The sequence below is a fragment of the Lepidochelys olivacea genome (genome assembly GCF_965140295.1).
Source record: "Lepidochelys olivacea isolate rLepOli2 genome assembly, chromosome: 24".
Lineage (NCBI taxonomy): Eukaryota > Metazoa > Chordata > Testudines > Cheloniidae > Lepidochelys > Lepidochelys olivacea.
Genome location: NC_140434.1, coordinates 8,173,957 through 8,191,552, shown reverse-complemented (window position 1 = coordinate 8,191,552; position 17,596 = coordinate 8,173,957). Strand labels below are relative to the sequence as shown.

The 17,596-nt window shown below is 53.3% G+C and overlaps 1 protein-coding gene across 1 annotated transcript in view; it reads right to left on the bottom strand.

Annotated features, from left to right (window-relative positions):
* Positions 1 to 5,736: 5,736 nt before the first annotated feature.
* The window catches only part of RORC (RAR related orphan receptor C), a 66,715-nt gene continuing 54,855 nt past the window's right edge, over positions 5,737 to 17,596 (bottom strand). Inside the window, exons 6-11 of the mRNA XM_084613550.1 lie at positions 17,010 to 17,131; positions 14,111 to 14,243; positions 13,183 to 13,290; positions 11,942 to 12,052; positions 10,801 to 10,910; positions 5,737 to 9,997 (exon numbers count right to left, since the gene is read on the bottom strand). Of these exons, the coding sequence (XP_084469676.1) occupies positions 9,836 to 9,997; positions 10,801 to 10,910; positions 11,942 to 12,052; positions 13,183 to 13,290; positions 14,111 to 14,243; positions 17,010 to 17,131 (746 nt within the window). The 3' untranslated portion in view covers positions 5,737 to 9,835. The remainder of the gene's footprint in view (positions 9,998 to 10,800; positions 10,911 to 11,941; positions 12,053 to 13,182; positions 13,291 to 14,110; positions 14,244 to 17,009; positions 17,132 to 17,596) is intronic.

The following is a 17,596-nucleotide window of genomic DNA, read 5'->3' as shown; positions in this document are numbered from 1 at the left end:
ACTTTTCCCAGGCAATGTGCCACGCCAGGCGAGCTCGCTTGTCTCATGGCTGCTGCCTGCAGGGAAGATTTCTTCATACAGAAGCTCACTCAGACAGAGATCAGCCCCCGCCCCTTCCCCTATATCAATGGAAAGGGTGCCAAAAAACGGAAGGAGGGACAGGGAGGGAGGCTGCAACGGGCCTGCTGCTCTGGGGCTTGCCTGCAGCATGCACAGGGCAGAGAACCCGCCACCCTCATTGACTTCTGTAGGTAAGGTCATCAAGGGTTCACTGGGTTACGCAGAGTATTATGGGTGGGAGGCATGCTCCACACATCCGCTTAGTTCCTGTTTGGTTAGTTGCATAAAGATTCCCCCTATTCCCCCCCACAACTCTCTGTTGTGATGCAGTTAAATAAAGCAGCAAGTTCCCAGCCTGCAGTCCTGGGAGTAGACTTTCCCCCCGTCCCCTTTTTTTTGCCCTTATTGGTTGGGTTGCCAACTTTCTAATCGCACAAAACCGAACACCCTTGCCCAGCCCCCTGTCCTGCCTCTTCCCTGAGCCCCCACCCCTGCTCACTCCATTCCCCCCTCCCTTGGTTGTTCACTCTCCCCCACCCTCATTTACTCACTCATTTTCAGGGGGCTGGGGCAGAGTGCAGGGGGGGAGGTGAGGGCTCCGGCTGGGGGTGCTGGCTATGGAGTGGGGCTGGGGAGGAGGGGTTTGGGCTGCAGGAGGGAGCTCCGGGCTGGGGCCAAGGGGTTTGGAGTGTGGGAGGGGATTCTGAGCTGGGGCAGGGGTGCAGGAAGGAGTGTAGGGTCCGGGAGGGGACTTAGGGCTGGAGCAGGAGGTTGGGGTACAGGGTGCGGGCTCTGGGAGGGAGTTTGGATATGGGAGGGAGCTCATGGCTGGGGCAGGGGGTTGGGGTGTGGGAGGGGGTGCAGATCTCAGGCAGCTCCCAGAAGCAGCGATGTGTCCCTTCGACTCACGGAAGCATGACCAGGCAGCTCTGCGCACACTGCCAATGGAGTTCCACTCATTGATCTTTTTCAGAAGGGACGGCTGTGATCCCTGAGTCTGACATGCCGGTGACAGGTGGGTCCCAGGTCATGGAACAAGCTGGGTTCTGTGTTTTCTAACCCTCTCCATAATTTTCAGTGATGCCGTGACTGATACCAGTCTTTTTGGCTCTGCAAGGGATCTTGCAATGCAACCATCCCTCCTTCCCCCGACTCCTCCGTGCCTCCACCTAGGAGCCAGAGAGACATGCCGGTTGCTTCTGGGAGCCGTGTGGTGCCGGGTAGGGAGCCTGCCATCTTCGCGCCAACCGGACTTTTAACAGTCCAGTCAGCGGTACTGACCGGAGGTGCCAGCGTCCCTTTTCGACTGGGCAATCCGGTCGAAAAACAGACACCTAGCAACCCTACTTAGTAGTCCCTTTACCAAGACTTCCCTGAGATCTGTGGTACTCAGCATCTCGCAAGATCGGGCCTCAGTGAGCCAGCAATTCTTTTTTAAACCCTAAGACGGCCGCTTGTCAGCCAGGGGGATTCCCTTGTAGCAAAAGAGAACGTGACTGTAACCTTTTCCTTGTTCCCACTGCAGCTCTGTTGTTGCTGGCCTGGCATGAAATATCAGCAGTGCCAGGGCTGAGCCCCGACACCTCTGGGCTTGGCAGTTCGTAGCCCCGGCACCTCTGGGTTTGCTGCATCCGTTCTGAATGTAAAAAAAATTGTGTGGGGCCCGGCACCTCTTTCATAGCAAATTAAGCACTGAATCTCAGCGCAGCTAAAGCCTATGAACACTGCACTGACTCATGTTGCAGTTGCCAGGGTACGAAGAGAGGGATTGGAAGGGTCAACATCTACCAGATTGGGTGTCGGTGCCCCATAGAAAGGGTGACGTTAAAAATACGTGACTAACGCAATCATGATTCTGTAGGGCCTTTCAGCCTAGAGGGCTTTCTGCCCAAGAATCACTTCCACGGGAATGCAGCCACCTCCGGGGTGGAACGCAGCCGCTAACAGCACACAGCAACGCTGTGTCAAAGTTCAGGACAGAGCAAGACAAGTGCCTTGGTGTGTATAGCAGCTTCATGCTCTGAATGAGAAGGGATCCCAACTGTAAACCTTTAAAACATTATAATCAAAAACACCCTCTAGGCTGTTCTCGCTCCAAAGTGGGGTTGTGTGGCAAATAATGATTTCTATTTGACTTCTTGGGCGCAGAGAGGGAAAAGATGGTTAAACCAGGGGAGTAGGGCGCAGAAAACCTGGCTTCAGCCCTTTGCTCTGCCATCGACTCACCGGATGATGCTGGGGAAGTCGCTGCATCTCGGCGTGCCGCAATTCCCCATCTGTAAAATGGGGATAATGTATGTTTCTTCCACCGCTGATCGCAAGCTTTGGAAACAGTCTCCTATGGCATATGTATGTACCGCACCTAGCGCAACAGCACCCTGATCTCGGTGGAGGCTAAGTGATGCCATAAGCTACTTCGATACCTTGTGCTAGGCACAGTATAAGAACCCGAGGAGAATAGTAATAAAAATATAGGACTAAAATGGTGCTTTTCTCCCCATAAGACACTTCGGAACTGTTGATTTCCTCCTTAATCTTTGATATCTCTGGGATGTATTTTCATTGTAGAATATATCCCAGCCCTTTAGTCCTTAACGAGCACAAGGGCCTTGGGCAGAGCTGAAGATGCTCCGTGCAGAGCTCACAAAACTGGTTTGAACCCCCTGGGCTACAATGTTTCCTACCACGAAGTCAGCAGTGTACTAAAGTGCAGAGCTGAGCGTGTAGCTGGAGTGCTGGACGTGGGGTCTAAGGCTGCCACAATGACGCTGCTGTGGCAGGCGCCACCAGGTGGCGCTGGGATGCATGGTCTTCCAAGTTCATTGTTCTTGGCGCGCAAGCAAGGTTTTAGTCTTGGGATTTGAATTTTCCAAAGGGCAGGTGTTTAAATTCTCAACCAGGATGGTGCATTAAGTTAGCTTTTGTTACTACTCCATTGCATTCACCTATGTTGCATACATGCACATGGGGGGGAGTTGGTAGCGCACCCTATATTTACGTTGTCTAACATTTTCCATTATAATGACTTCTTGCTATGTTTTCTTTGAGGGGCTTGTACACTTCCATTGTTTGCAATACACCTTTGCTACTCAGCAGGGTGAATGCCCTCAGGCAGCCTGGCAAAATAGCTGAACATTCTCATGCTGCACTGAGAACTCCTCGGAGGTGCAGCATGCCCTTCTCTGGGGGGGCACCACGTGGGGCAGGAAGCAGGCCAGACTCCCCAGTAAATATTTTCCCCACATCTAGCATGTGATCCTAGCTTTCCCAAGCATGAGGCGAATGCTCTAACCACTGGACTACCCTTCCTCATCAGAAAAGCAAGGCCTCCTGCCACCCCAGCATACTGTGGCTTGATTTAAGGCAGATTTGGGAGGAAAGATGCCAACAATTTGAACTGGCCAAACCTTGCTTGGCTGGTGGGATCTGGCAATATCACACCCCTAGGCAGTGCTGTGAGGAACCCACACACTGCAGGGGCAGAGCCCCAAGCCTGGCAGGACAAAGACAGACCCACCATTGCTCGGTGACACTGCATTAGCTCTTAGCTCCTCCACTGGACTCCAGTGAGGGACTCTCCCGCCTATGCCATCTGCCTCCCCACCCAGGGGCTGCCCACAGATCACTGGCTGCCTCTCGCCCTGGTGGGGTTCCCTGCCCTGGGCCTGTTTGACCCCCCTATGGTGGCAAACCAGGAGGATCTGTAGCGAGGAATTTATGGGATTGCAGGTCGGGTCAGGGGGAAGCCTGTAGCCATCCCCATGATGGAACAGCCTGACACAAGGGGGGACCCTCCTGTAGCAGAGACTCTGGTTTTTGCAACGTGACTAGACAGTTCCCTAGAGTGCAGCCAGGACACTGGGACCAGCCTGGCAGATGGGTCTGATGGCCCAGTGCTCCGCAGCCCCAGCCCTTCCGAGGCGTGAGCAGATTGTAACTCGCCTCTCTATTTTTTGTTAGCTCCTCGGTGTTTGGGCTCCACGTCTGTGCGTGCTGTGCTCGGCGCAGCGGGGCCCCAATCCGGGCCACCACGTGCTACAGCACCACAAATGTCACACAAAAGCCCGTGCCCTTTTGCCCCGGTCACTGAGTCCCCTCGCCGCGGGACAGCCCCTGCAGAGGGCTGCTGAGGCTCTATGCTGGTTTTCCAACCGGGGGCACAGTCCTCAGGCCATTTCTTTGGGAGTCACCAACTAAAAAGTCCCCAGAAATGTCTGAACACAAATGAGACCCTTCTGCCCTCTCTGGGGCTGTTGTCTTCGAGGGTCAGCCTGCAGCTCCCTTTGCTCGGGCTGGTAGGGAAACCCAGCTCCCCCCTCACAGCACGGCTCTGTGGCCCTGCCCTGAACAGCTAGCTCCACTCCACCCCTTTACCAGGGCTGCGGTTTTACCTGGGCTATTTCCCACCTTGTGGTTTCTTGTTGCCCCTCTGGGTCTCCCAGTCTCTCCCATTTAGTCAGGGTCTGTCCTGTCGCAGGCCCCCTTGTCCCTGCTCTCAGCTTCCTTTCCTACCCCAGCTCACCATCCAGCTCTGTCCCCAGCTGCCCTGCATCAGGGCTTTAGCCTGGCTCTTTATGGGCAATTCCCTGATTTCACTCAGATGCGGCTCATTCTGTGATGAGGGTGGCTTAGCTCCAGCCATCCCAGCCTAAGGGGCAAACCACTGCGTTACCCTCCACCCCACCACTCTATTTCTGTCCAGCTGTCCCCCCTTGTCATTAACCCTGACTGGGAGCTCTCTGGGGCAGGGACTGTCCCCTTTTTATTACTGTATATGGCACCTAGTGCAAACAGGCGCCGAGCCCGCCTGGGGAGCCCCCACCGTCGCCAGCCCCAAGCGTTTGGAAAATCAGGGGCGCGGCTTAATAATCCTGAGAATTTTAAAAGTAATCATTGGGGGGAGGCTGTTCCTGAGCCTTCCAAACCTTCCTCTGCACACACAAGGGCGAGCAGCTTTGTTAAAAAATGAAATCTCCGGTCATCCCATGACTCTAGAAGCTGGGGCTTTAATAAAACACTTTGATGATCAGCTCTTTGGGGCAGGGGACTGGCCATGTCTGTACTGCGCCTAGCACAGTGGGGCTCTGATCTGCGGCCGTGACTCCTAGGTCCTACCATAGTACAAGCAGATTTCATAAGAGTTTAAGGCCAGCCAGGACCATTAGCTTGGCTTCTTGTGTACCACAGGCCAATAAATGTTCCTTCAAACAGCCCTATATAAGCCCCAAAATTCTAGTTAGACTAAAGCATTTTGGTCCTCAGGAGACTGAACCATTGTGCAGCACAGACAGAGACCAGGAAGGGACCGAAGTGTCATCCATGCCCAATGCGCTTGCAGTGGCAGGGAACTGGCTTGGTGAGATATATCCAGCAGGCAAACCGAGCTCCGTGCCCCAGAGGACGGTGAAATTTAGTAAATAACAAAAACAGCCCTAGACTCGTGATAAAACCACAAGAGTTTGCAACCCTATGAATAACCGCAGAGCCACAAATAAGCAGTCGGGCTCCATTTCTTGGCAACCTAGTTTATTGAAAATAGCAGAGAAAACTGGACACTTTTCAATAAATTTTTCATTACAATGTGCATTCTGAATAATATATTTTTTAAACCCTTGCAAGTAAACATATAACCCTGGGCGACAAACGAACGAACAAACAAACAAAAATGCACCATAAGTTTAATTAATTTAAATGAAAACTAAAACCCTTTTTTTTTTGTTTAAAGAATGATTGCTCTATTAAAAAAAATTACAACTTTCACATATTTACAAACCTGTCATGACAAAATATTTAAATATTTTAAACAATTTTACAAAATGACACTATTGCAGGTTAGATGTATTGAATTATTATTATTATTTTACACTAAAAGAATGCAACCAAAAAGCAACAGTAAACTAGACATGAATGGAAAGAGGTTAACGGATCGGTGAAGCAGATCCCCTGGGTTGCAGGGTTAAGAGTCGGCTCTGGATCAAGCTAGCAGATGTTCAGAAAGGACCTAAGGCCAGAGAGGGTCTGATTGTCTTTTATTGTGCTGAAAACAGGACTGTCCGAGTGACGCTCTTAAAGAGGCAGATGGTTTCGAGGGTCAATGAATTTAATTCCTCTGGAATCCAGACAGTGCAAGCTTCAAACGTGCTTAGGAAGTTGGGTGTTGGTTACAAATCTGGGGTGAACTGCCCTTAAAGACCCAGGTTCTGATCTCGCTTACACCAGTTTTGCATAGGGGTTTCTCCATGGCCTTCAACAGAATTGACTCCTGATTCACACCAGTGGGACAGAAGGATGTTTACCCAGTTCCCCAATGGTATTTAGGTGCCAAGTTCTCTTTGAGGTGCTGGGCCTAAGTGCCCAAGTCCCTTTTGAAAATGGGACTTAGGCTCCTACGTCCCTGAGGCCCTGGTTTTTAAAGGTATTTAGGCACCTAACTCCTGTTGGTTTCAAAGGGAGTTAGGTGCCTACACACCTTTAAAAATCAAGCCCTTGGGCACTTGTGAAAGACAAAATATTCCCTGAGTGTCCCCATGTGTGTATACCGTTGTCCCAACAGATTTTCAGGGAAGGTGGAGCCCTTTCTGCTCCCACTGACTTCCAGTGACTTCCGGAAATCAGGGCTTCTACAGCATGGCTACACCTCGGGTCCAATCCAGCAACAAAGAACCTGCCCGCCGCAACAAGGAACCGGCCAACCCACCCCTGCTTTGCTGCCGAGAGGCCGCCCAGCCATAGCAGACGGGCAGGCTCCACCCCAGCAGGTGTGCAATGACTGTGAGTGTGGTAGAGGCAGGATTCGAACCCAGGGCTCCTCAGTTGTGTGTTCTAGCCACTGCAGAAGCCTTCCCCTGGCAGCGGACGGGGCTGTGTCTTCTAGGTTGTATTCGCTGCGTCAGCAGTGTGCGGCGAATGCTGAAATTATCAAATGAATCCAGGGGTCGACTCAAAACCAAACCCGTGTTAGACGGTAGCACTGCAGTGGGCTGAGTCTGCACCCGGAGCTGGCTTCGCTTAGAACCAGGCCAATGGTTTTAATTAAAAAAATGGCTTTTGACCAAGATTTTGGTCAAAAAATTCTAGTGTTTTTGTCTAAAAAATCAAAATTTCCCCTTTCCCTGTTGTTGATCATTTTGAACCAGAACATCTGTGTGGGTTTGTTTTTAAGTTGGGGCCGGGGGCTGATTTTTCTACAAAAAACTGGAGATATTTTGATCAGAAACTTCAGGAGAGGGGGGGTGGGAAATGATTCCCCGCCACAGCCACCGATTTCCTACGATAAATAACTTGCACTTCGCAGGCGGCTCTAATTTGGCTATTACCGCATCGCTAGCTGTGCCGTCTCCTCCATGAATTCTGTACTTCTGACCCGTCCAAGCCCAGCACCCACCCGGCAAGACAAAAAGCCTGGAGTCCATGCACATTTCCCATCATTAATTAGGCCTCTGTTAAACTCGCACCCTGTCTGGTGACAAACTACGTGCAACCTTCCTTTCTGTAAAGCTCTTGCTGAATAATTTTAAAAGTGTAAGTTGAGAGGAGACGGCTCATCAAGCCGATTGTTTTGGGACTGGAGACCAGCAAAGAATTCTGCTCCCCTGCCAGCTATTGCTGTGTCCTCATCCCTGGATTTTCATACAAGCAAAGTGCTTCCAGCAGGACGAAGGATTCACATGGGCAGGACAGATGCTGAGGAGGCAAATAGGACACTAAGGTAGGCAAGTTAGAGGCAGGGACTAACTGAGGGTAGTACCTTGGTCTGTGCTGATGCCTCTCCCCACGGATGCCCTTTACCCCCCTAGCCACAGCTGGGCATTTGGAACTCAGACACTTTGGGCGTGTCTGCCCTGCAATCCCAGGGTGTGGAGGCGGGAGGGATCGCTCAGTGGTTTGAGCATTGGCCTGCTAAACCCAGGCTTGTGAGTTCAATCCTTGAGGGGGCCATTTAGGGGATCTGGGGCAAAGATTGGGGATTGGTCCTGCTTTGAGCAGGGGTTGGACTAGATGACCTCCTGAGGTCCCTTCCAACCCTGAGATTGTATGATTGTATGTATGATATGTGATGGCAGCGTGTGCAGACACACCTTTGATCGAGCTCACTGGGGTACCACAGCAACACAGCACTGCTTTGCCTTGGCTGTGTCCGAGCTACCTCAGGTATGTCCACACAAGCTGCAATCACCCCCTATCCTTGCAGCGTAGACCGGCCCTGACGTCACCGTAGCCCTCTCAGTGAAATACCTCGGCTGCTGGGCTCTCCCTTGCAGCTCCCAGAGGTCGTGTCCCATCGTCAGACGCGTGTGCAAGCGTGGTGAGCATTAGCGGGCAGGACTTGGCTGGGAGGGGCCAAACACCAAGGTCATTCCTTGCGCTTTGCTCCACGGCGCTCGTGCGCAAGGGAAGAGCCTAGACAAGGAACGTGGGGTTTGATTCTGCAAACCCTCCGCAGTGCTTCATTTTACCAAGCAGTCCCCTCACAGCGATGTCACGCAGTGTCTATGGGGCAGTGGCCCGTGAAATCAGCAGGACCGACGGTGGCCTTGAAGTTAAGATTGTGCCTTTGTGATCTACTGGCTTGATCCAAAGTCGGCTGAGGTCCACGGACGGACTCTTGTAACGGTGGCTGTCCTTCCGAATCCCAGCTGTACAAACCCCCAGCTATTTTCAATTCGAATCGTTTTACACACACTGGGTTACAAAAGCTCTTTTAGAAAAAGGCAATTTCGAAAATCATTCCCCTTGTAAACAACCATCAGCTCCCGCTCCGTGACAGCCCCATACTTAAGAAAATTAGAATTTGTTGCTTTTCAAAAATAGCCTTAACATTAAAAAACAGCCTTTTATTATATTAACTTTATACAGTATCTCTATATATTTTATGGTGAGTAAAAGCAAATTATTGGGTTTGAAATCCTGAGAATTTCATGGGGACGGGGATTCTGCCCAGCAGGGGGCAGCAGAGTGGCAGACACAGGCACCAAACTTTCTACGGCTGCAATGTCTGGTCAATTGCGAGACATTAATAAGAAATACAAGAGCTTGGGCGGGTGGGGGCTGGCCCCCTGGTGCTGCAGAGTGGACGTAAAGGCAAACGGTTAAAAATAGATCTCTATGTTATGTACAATTATTATTTTCAAACAGCTTGGTTAAAAATTCTCCTGCCACAAAACTGTAAGGAGACCAAAAAAAAAAAAAAAAAAATTGTTTTCAATGAGGTATTTGAACTACCCGGGCCGGTCTCTAGATGCTAGTCACTGGAGTAATGGGGTGGGCAGTGTGTTTTCCTTGGCCCTGAATATGTTACAGCAAAAGCTGGTGATCTCCTTGATCTCCGTCCCACTGGGGTCTCGGCTCGGGGCGTCTCCCCAATAATACTTTGCGCCTTGGTAGCACCCTGCCAGCTGAGACCTCAAAGAGCGTCACACGGTTATTTAAGCATCACCCCCCGCCCCCATGGAGTGTGTGGGAGGGTGTCTCCCTCCCCGCTGCATTGTAGAGAGAGGAACGAGGCCCACAGAAGGGGGCAGTGACTTGCTCAGGTTGGTGGCAGAGGCAGGCATGGAACCCAGGAGTCCTGGCTCCCAGCTGTCTGCTCGGATCACTTGGCCGCACCCCCTCCTGCACCGCACCCCTCTGCTGTGCTGTTTGGGAGGGGACGGGAGGGAGCGGGTTCTAATGTGGTCCAACCCTCCCCCCACCAACCTCCCATCCCGGGGCAGCGGGGGGCCACAGACCGGTGCGAGATGGGAGTCGGTCTCTGGGCACCGGCCTCCCATGGGGATCATTCTGCTGCTGCTCCCTGGAGCTCGCACTCGGAGCTGAAGAGCTCTTTGTAGAGCGGGGGGAAGACAGCGTGGACGATGATGGGGTACATCTGCCGGAAGGACCGCAGCTTCTCCATGTGCTGGTAACACAGACTGCGCAGCTTCCCTTTGGGCGGCAGCTAAAGGGGAGAGAGGCACGTGGTATAAAGGCGGATCTCCAGGCATGGACTGGCTCCCGCCGCCCCAGCCCCTCTGCTGAGCCCTCGCAGACCAACCCGGCCATCCATCACCACTCCACAGCCAGCCAGGGGCCTTGGTGGGTGAAACTAGGTCAGAAGGTCTCAGCTTGATCAGGGCAGTAACTGGTCTGGCAGCACCTGGGGCTTCTGTGAGCTCTTGCGATGCTGCTGAACACGTCTGGGGAGGGGTGGGGGGTGTGCGCGGGTGTGTGCATGTGAAAGTGTGTGTGCATGGTGCACATGTGCGTGCGAGCGTGTGAGAGTGTGTCCGTGTGTGTGCACGTGCTCTGCTGCTGGTCTGTGAGCGTGATCCCATTTGAAGAACCCTCCACCTCTACTGAACAGTTACATAATTACCCAGAATCCTCTACTGAGAGTCCCCAATGTCCAACCTGAGTGTATTGTCTGCTCAGTGCAGATATCTCCCCTCAGTGACCCAGCCCCCGATCCACATTGGACACGTGTATCCAGCTACAGGTCCAGCCGCCCAAGCCTCCCTCCCTCAACATTAACGAGAGCTGTGTGGTGAAAGCATCGCGCTCTGGCTCTGAGCCTTCTCCTTCCAGCATGGGAGCGCTGGGGGCCCACTAGCCCCAGAGACAGGGCACAGTAAAGGGACCCAAAAGCAGGCCCTCAAGTCCTGGGCTTCACAACACCAGCAGCATTCGAGAGGTGGCCTATGCCGGTCGGGCATGTGGCTTGTGACAGAGGAGGCAGGTAAGGCTGTGGGACCATGCACCTACCTTGGCCAGGATGCCTTCCCGGTGGGTTTTCCGTAACATGTGTTTAAAGGCCAGTTCCAGGTTATTCTGGAGCCTCTCCACCTTGCCCTTCTCCTGCAGCCACGGCCGATCTGCACCGAGACAGGAGAAGACACTGATGAGCATTTCCCAAGCTTGACTTGGGTGGGGGGGCACCTCGGGGTGAAACCCAGCCGCTTGCCCACCTGTGCTGGCAGGAGAGCAGAGGACACTGGATTCAGGAAGGAAAGCGTTTGGGGGCAGGGGCTGGTTGAAAATATTCCATCGGTTTTTGATGGAAAACGGGGGGGAGGGGGTTTGATTGTAGGAATTTAGTCATTAAAATTGTGATATTTCATCGATCAAACTGACCGCTCGAAAACCAAACATTTTTTGGCCAAAAATGGAAATAATTCAATGTACGAGGGTGCCGCAATTCCTCATTGGAGCAGCAGTTTCGGTGCCTCTGCTGCCTCATTTCCTCTATGGACTGTGTTCTCCAGCTGGACTACATTTCCCACAATGCCTCCCTGCACCAAGTGAGGAGAGTGTGGTGCCTCATGGGAGTTGTAGTCCAGCCAGAGACCATGGCCTATAGAGGAGAATGGGAGCATGAGGCACTTGAACTACAAATTCCAGGAGGCACCTCAGTGCTAGGGATGTAAAAGGTTAACGGGTAAGCATTAGGCTTACCGGTTAACCAACCTTAAGCATCAACTCCAGCAGCCCCGCGCCAGCATGAGAGACCCCAGCCGCGGCCGTGCTAGACTGGCGGGACACCAGCCCTGGCCACACCATGCCGTCTGGGCCGGTAGGACTCCAGGGCCGGAGTGAGCCCCAGCCCCGGCCCCCATAGTGCCAGGCCCACCAAGGCTACCTCAGTTAACAGTTAACTGGTTAAACAATATAATTTTAATCGTTTAACCGGTTAACTTTTTAAACTGATCTTTACATCCCTATTCGGTGCCATTATGAAGTGAAATATTTCCGGGGAGGGGGGTCATCAAAAAGTCAACCCGCCCCTATTTTCTGGCCAGCTCTACTTATGTGGCTGTTTGGCAATTAACATCCGGTATCCCCCCGCCCCCCACGATGGGGGCTGCAGCCCTAGGACAGAGGGGCAGCAGCAGCGGCAGACGCTCACTTGAGTTGATGAGCACCAGGGCGGTGAAGAGGGCGATCTCGTTCTCCGAGAAACGCAGCAAGCACAGGCTGTGAGCGAAGTCGAAGATGGAGTTGATCAGCTCATTGCACCCTGGGAAACGGAGCAGAGCCGTCAGTCACCTGCGGCTTCTTCCTGGGCGGCCCCACCCCCTCTCCAGCGCCACCCAGAGGCGGGATTAACCTTCCTTTCTAACCAGCCTCCGGCAGGGTCTACAGGCATCGCTGACTACACATTGTCTCCCCTGGGATCCAAACCTTTTGGGGAACCTCACAGGACAAACCTCCTCCACCCGCTGGGGCTGGGAGGGAAGTCCAATCTCCAGGGCTCATATAACCCTCTGCATCTCTTCTGAGATTGGCAACAACGGGGGTTTGCTGCGATGTGAACGCCTGGCCACCGGGAACTGGTCAGAGGCCACCGAAGATATTATTTAATATTCCCAGAGGCTTCAGCCCAGTCAGACCCCGTGGCACTAGGTGCTCCCCAGACACACAGTAACTGATGCCCGCTGGCCCAAGGAACCTAAGCGGCCACTGGCTGGGCCTTAGCGCCATGAGCTAGATTTGAACCAGGGGCCTAGAAAGGAAACGGCACCACAGCTTGTTGCCAACCAGCCCCATGGATATCGGCCAGGCAAAAATCAAAGCCACCGCTCCGGACTGAACACAGCAGGGCATCACGCTGGACGCGAGCCAATGCAGGCGTCTTCTTCAGGGCCTCAGCAGGCAGCACTGGCTGCTCTGGCTGGGAAGGACCCATCACCCTCCCCTCCTGAGATGATCCCTTTACAATGGGGAGGAGGTTTCCCAACAGCTGGGGTAATAAAGCCGGGGGGGAGGCCGGCCCATGAGCAAGAGATAGAGGGCGGCCTTGTGGCTCAGGCACTGGATGGGGACTCAGGGAATGCGGGTTCGAGTCCTGGCTCAGCTGCTGACACCCCGGGCAAGGTGTTTACAAATACGCTCAGCAACCCGGCATGGGAATAAAGGGAGGAGCCGGGCACTGCTGAGATCCTGGCTGCTTCATTCCACTACCTAAATGGGAGCTAAGTGCTGAAAATCTTGGTCTGTCTCTCTGGGCCTCAGTGACCCCATCTGTAAAAGGAGGACGACCATGTGGCTCATTAGCCTGGGAGCTCTCTGGGGCAGAGACCGTCTCTCGCCCTGTGCCTGTGCAAAGTGGGGCCTCTGTGCTTTACCGTAATACTGACAATATCATACCGAGTGATTTGAAGAGCTCTGGGCCTGCATATTTGCCCTCGAAGAAGACTGTCCTGTTCTCCGAATTAAAGGCACGGCACATTCGCACCAGAACCACTTCCATGGCTCCTGCAAAAACGGAGTGGGGGGAGTGAAGAAGTTGCAAATATAAGCAGTAAACAGACTCACTGGAGGTCCCAACATCTCTGCCTTCATGCACGAGAGCAGGGAGGTCCAGGGAAGTAAACTAGTCCCCGGCACGGTATCTCCTGCCCATTTGGGGGGTAGGGGACAAGTGTCACAGCCTTTGAGGTAACGTCTAAACTGCCATCAAATGGGTGCCCGCTGCCTGGGTGGGCATGGCTGAGCTAGCTTTACCCACGCTAGCATGGCTAAAAATAGCAGTGACACGATATGGTGGCATGGGTGTGGGCTGGCAATGCAAACACATACCGAGGGACCCCCCCACGCTGCCGCGTCTTCGCTGCTATTTAGCTAGATTAAAGCTGGCGCAGGGATGCGGTCACCCCACCGTACCCCTCCGACTGCAGCACAGACGTGGCCTGAGTCACGCAGTCCCGTACAGAGTGGCTGGGAAATTCGCAGGGTACGGTCCACCCCGAGAAGTGCGATCAGAGACAGCGGGCGTGCTGGACGTGGGCCGAGCCCATGCTCCCACCCAAGGATGCTCGCGGTTTGGAAACAGGCATGGCAGCCCCAGTTGCACGACGGGGTCTTGCAGCAGGAGACGGGCTGAATGTCAAAGCACAGATCCAGGTGCAAACAGCCCCTGCAGGCTGGGGGCTGTGCCTCTGAGTACAGAGCCTATGGGGTCTGCTTCCCAGGGAGGCTGTTCAAATGAGAGCTCAAGGGATGGCCTCGTTATTGACCCAGCTGTGGGAGGTGGCATCCCTGCCGGGGCCTGGCTGCAGCAGTTCCAGCTGTGTACCTGCTTTCAGAAGCACGATCTGGTCGTTTTGGCACAGCTCCATGAAGCCGCCCATCCGCTTGGCAAACTCCACCACGTACTGGATGGCTTCCGTGATGCGGCAGGCGCAGCGTTCCCACATCTCCTCCATGGACTGCAAGAGAGAAGCCCGCGGTTGCACCACACTGTACGGCTGGCTGCCCCTCGGCCCATGGGCCGTGTCCCATGACGCTTGGTTCCTCCACACCCCATAGAGCACAGCTGCTCCTTACCCCACCCACCATATCTGGTATGGCTGCCCCAAAACCCCATGTGCCCCATGCCACATGGCGTGGCTGCCCCATAACTGTGTGCCATGCCTGGTGCAGCCACCCTGTGTGCCCTACCTCATGTGGAGCAACCGCCCCATAAGCCCACTAGTTGGCGAATAATCAAAAAAGTGAAATATTTCCATTTGGAAATACCACCGCTGTGCCTCATAGGAGTTGTAGTCTGGGTGCTGTGACAGGGTCAAGCCAGATGGCTACAGGAGAGTGATAGAAGGCAGATATATTAGCCCCAGGTTAAGTAGGTCCCTTAAGGTAAGGTAACAGGGAAGGTTCCAGAACAATCAGGAACTTTCTGGAAACAATTAAGGCAGACAGGCTGATGAGAACACCTGCAGCCAATCAAGAAGCTGCCAGAATCAATTAAGACAGGCAGGCTAATCAGGGCACCTGGGTTTAAAAAAGAAGCTCACTTTAGTCTGTGGTGTGTGTGCGAGGAGCTGAGAGCAAGAGGCGCAAGAAGCTGAGAGTGAGAAGGTGTACTGCTGGAAGACTGAGAAGTACAAGTATTATCAGACACCAGGAGGAAGGTCCTGTGGTGAGAATAAAGAAGGTGTTGGGAGGAGGCCATGGGGAAGTAGCCCAGGGAGTTGTAGCTGTCACGCAGCTGTTACAGGAGCCACTATAGACAGCTGCAATCCACAGGGCCCTGGGCTGTAACCCGGACTAGAGGGTGGGCCCGGATTCCCCCATCCCTCCATCCCCCCAACTCCTTACTTGATACCAGAGGAGTTGACCTGGACTGTGGGTTCCACCAGAGGGGAAGGTCTCTCGCCTGTTCCCCGATCCACTAGGTGGATCAGCAGAGACTGCGGGGATTGTTCTTCTTCCTTTTCCCCATGCTGGCCAGTGATGAGGCTAACTGAGTGAACGGCAGATTTGAGCACTGAGGGCTGCCCTGAACCTCTGAGGTGAGCAAATCGGCCAATAAGCACAGGACCCACCAAGGCAGAGGAGGAACTTTGCCACAGTGCCTCACACTCCCGTTCTGCTGAAGAGGCCAGGCTCCCTGGTTAGACTACATCTCCCATGATGCACCATGGTCTCCCCTCTTGGCGAGGGGATGCAGTGCATCATGGGTGTCCCTGGCCCTGGTGGAATGTGGGGGATGAAGTCCAGCCAGAGATCCCAGACCAGAGAGGAGAACAGAGGCATGAGTCACCACAGGGGCATTTCTCAACCGAAATTTTCCATTTTGGGGGCATTCGGTTTTTGATGAAAAACTGAAATTTCCCGTTAGAAGGGGGCATTTTCCGGGCAAAATTTCACTGAGCTGAAACCCCAAGTTTCTGCTCCAAACGATTTACCACAGAATATTTCGAGCAGCCTTCCCCAGTTCTTTCTGGGTTTTCATTGCCCCTTTTACTGCACTTTGCACCTGTACCCCAGGAGTCCTGCCGTGGCAGTTAACCCTTAGTCTCCTCCCCAGAGGACAGAAGCCCAGCTGTTGCTCATACATTAGCCATTTTCCTTTGCTCTCTCCACCGGGCCCAAAGCTGGAGTCTGTATTGATCCGAATGTTCCTATGCCAGGGCCATTATGAATTGCTCCGAAACAACTTGGCCTCATCTGGAAAGCTGATGAAGCATTTAGCAAACCAGACAGAGGTTCCCATTTAGTTAATGGATCTTAATTAGCTGCTGAATCAAACAAACTCATTTTCTTCCCTCTGTCCCATCCCTTGATTTTATTGCGAAGTCCTCATCTGAACCCAACTGAGCGAGCAGTGACTCACACAAAACCCTGTGCGCTGAATGAAGTCACGATAAACAATAAAGGGGCAGCATCTGTTCTATGCAGCCGATGTTAAACCTCAAAGTGCCACAAAAGGTCAGAGACACCGCGCGCTGGGTCACTCAGTCGAGTCCCCTCTTGCAGCCAGTGCTGAGCGGACCCTGACCACAAGCTTGCTAGGGCTTCGTGCCAGCTAAGAACTCTTTGCTATATTCTCTTCCACCGTGGTGCAAGAGGAAACACCAGAATTGGAACTGGTGTCATTTAGGAAGACAATTTACAGGCAGCCACTATGGAAAAGTCCTCCAAAATTTAATAAGGTCCCATAGACCTGAACAGAGATCACCCTCTGGAGAGAATTTTTAAGCCAACCTTATAGAATTTATATCCTTGCTAGAAAATCCTGGAGGCTGGTCTAGAATGTCTGCAGAAAAACCATCCCTCTCTTCTCTGTTTAAATCCCCCCGGGCTATTTCCAGGTGGACAGTCTGATTCTGCTCCTGGGAAAACTGATTCAGTCTGGAACAAGTTGGGCCCTAAGGGACTTGCCCAAAGGCCAGAGAGTAAATCAGAACCAGGAGCAGAACATTGGTCGTTTCTCTCGGCCAAACCACTAGAGACGCGACCTCCTGCCCAGTTGCCGGTCCAGTCTTAACTGGGCCATGTAACAGAACTTGGGCTTTGGAAGCCTTCCCGCTGCTCTGCCCACATTCCCCACTGATCCCTTAGCTAGCCGGAAGGGAGGTGTTTATCCTAGCCTCGTACCCTGGTGGGCTGGCTTCCCACGTTATCTGGCTACCAGATTATCCCGTGCCGGGCATCCCAGCCATGTCCACCATGTCCCCCATCCCGCTTCTTACCTTCTTCTGGTAGCTCCTGACCTCCTCCCACGAGAACGTCTCCAGCCTCAGGAGCTGCAGGTCTTCCAGGCGCAGCTGGCAGGTCTCCCGGTAGGACTTGAGGACATTCTGGGTCAGGTGCTCTGTGGACGGCAGGCGGCGAGGCTCAGAGGGGGAGCGTGGGGAACGGTTGGGCCTGTCCCTGGGCCGCAGCCCTGATTCTCCCTTCATTTTTTTCTGTGGTTTCCTGAGTCTATCGCTCTGCACTGCCAGCTTTGGCACGCAGGCCCCTCTGTGTGTAACGATCTGCCCCCTCCCCCCCAGCCCGGCACTTAGCAGGGTTTGAACCTGCAGTGTTAAAAGCATAGGCTTCTCCTGTATCAGTGGGGGAGTAACTCCACTAGCTGGTAGCTGCAGTAGGCTGTTATCCTCTGATATGGAGCAGGATGTTCCCATGGAATGATGGGAGCTGAGTGTAAGAACCATCATCTGAGCTGTCACCGGGGATCGAATCCAAGACCAACAGAACAAAGAGCAGCTCAAGCTAAGAGACTAAGCTCGCGGCTGACAGCTGGATGAGACCTGTAATCCCTCTGTGGATGGTGAAC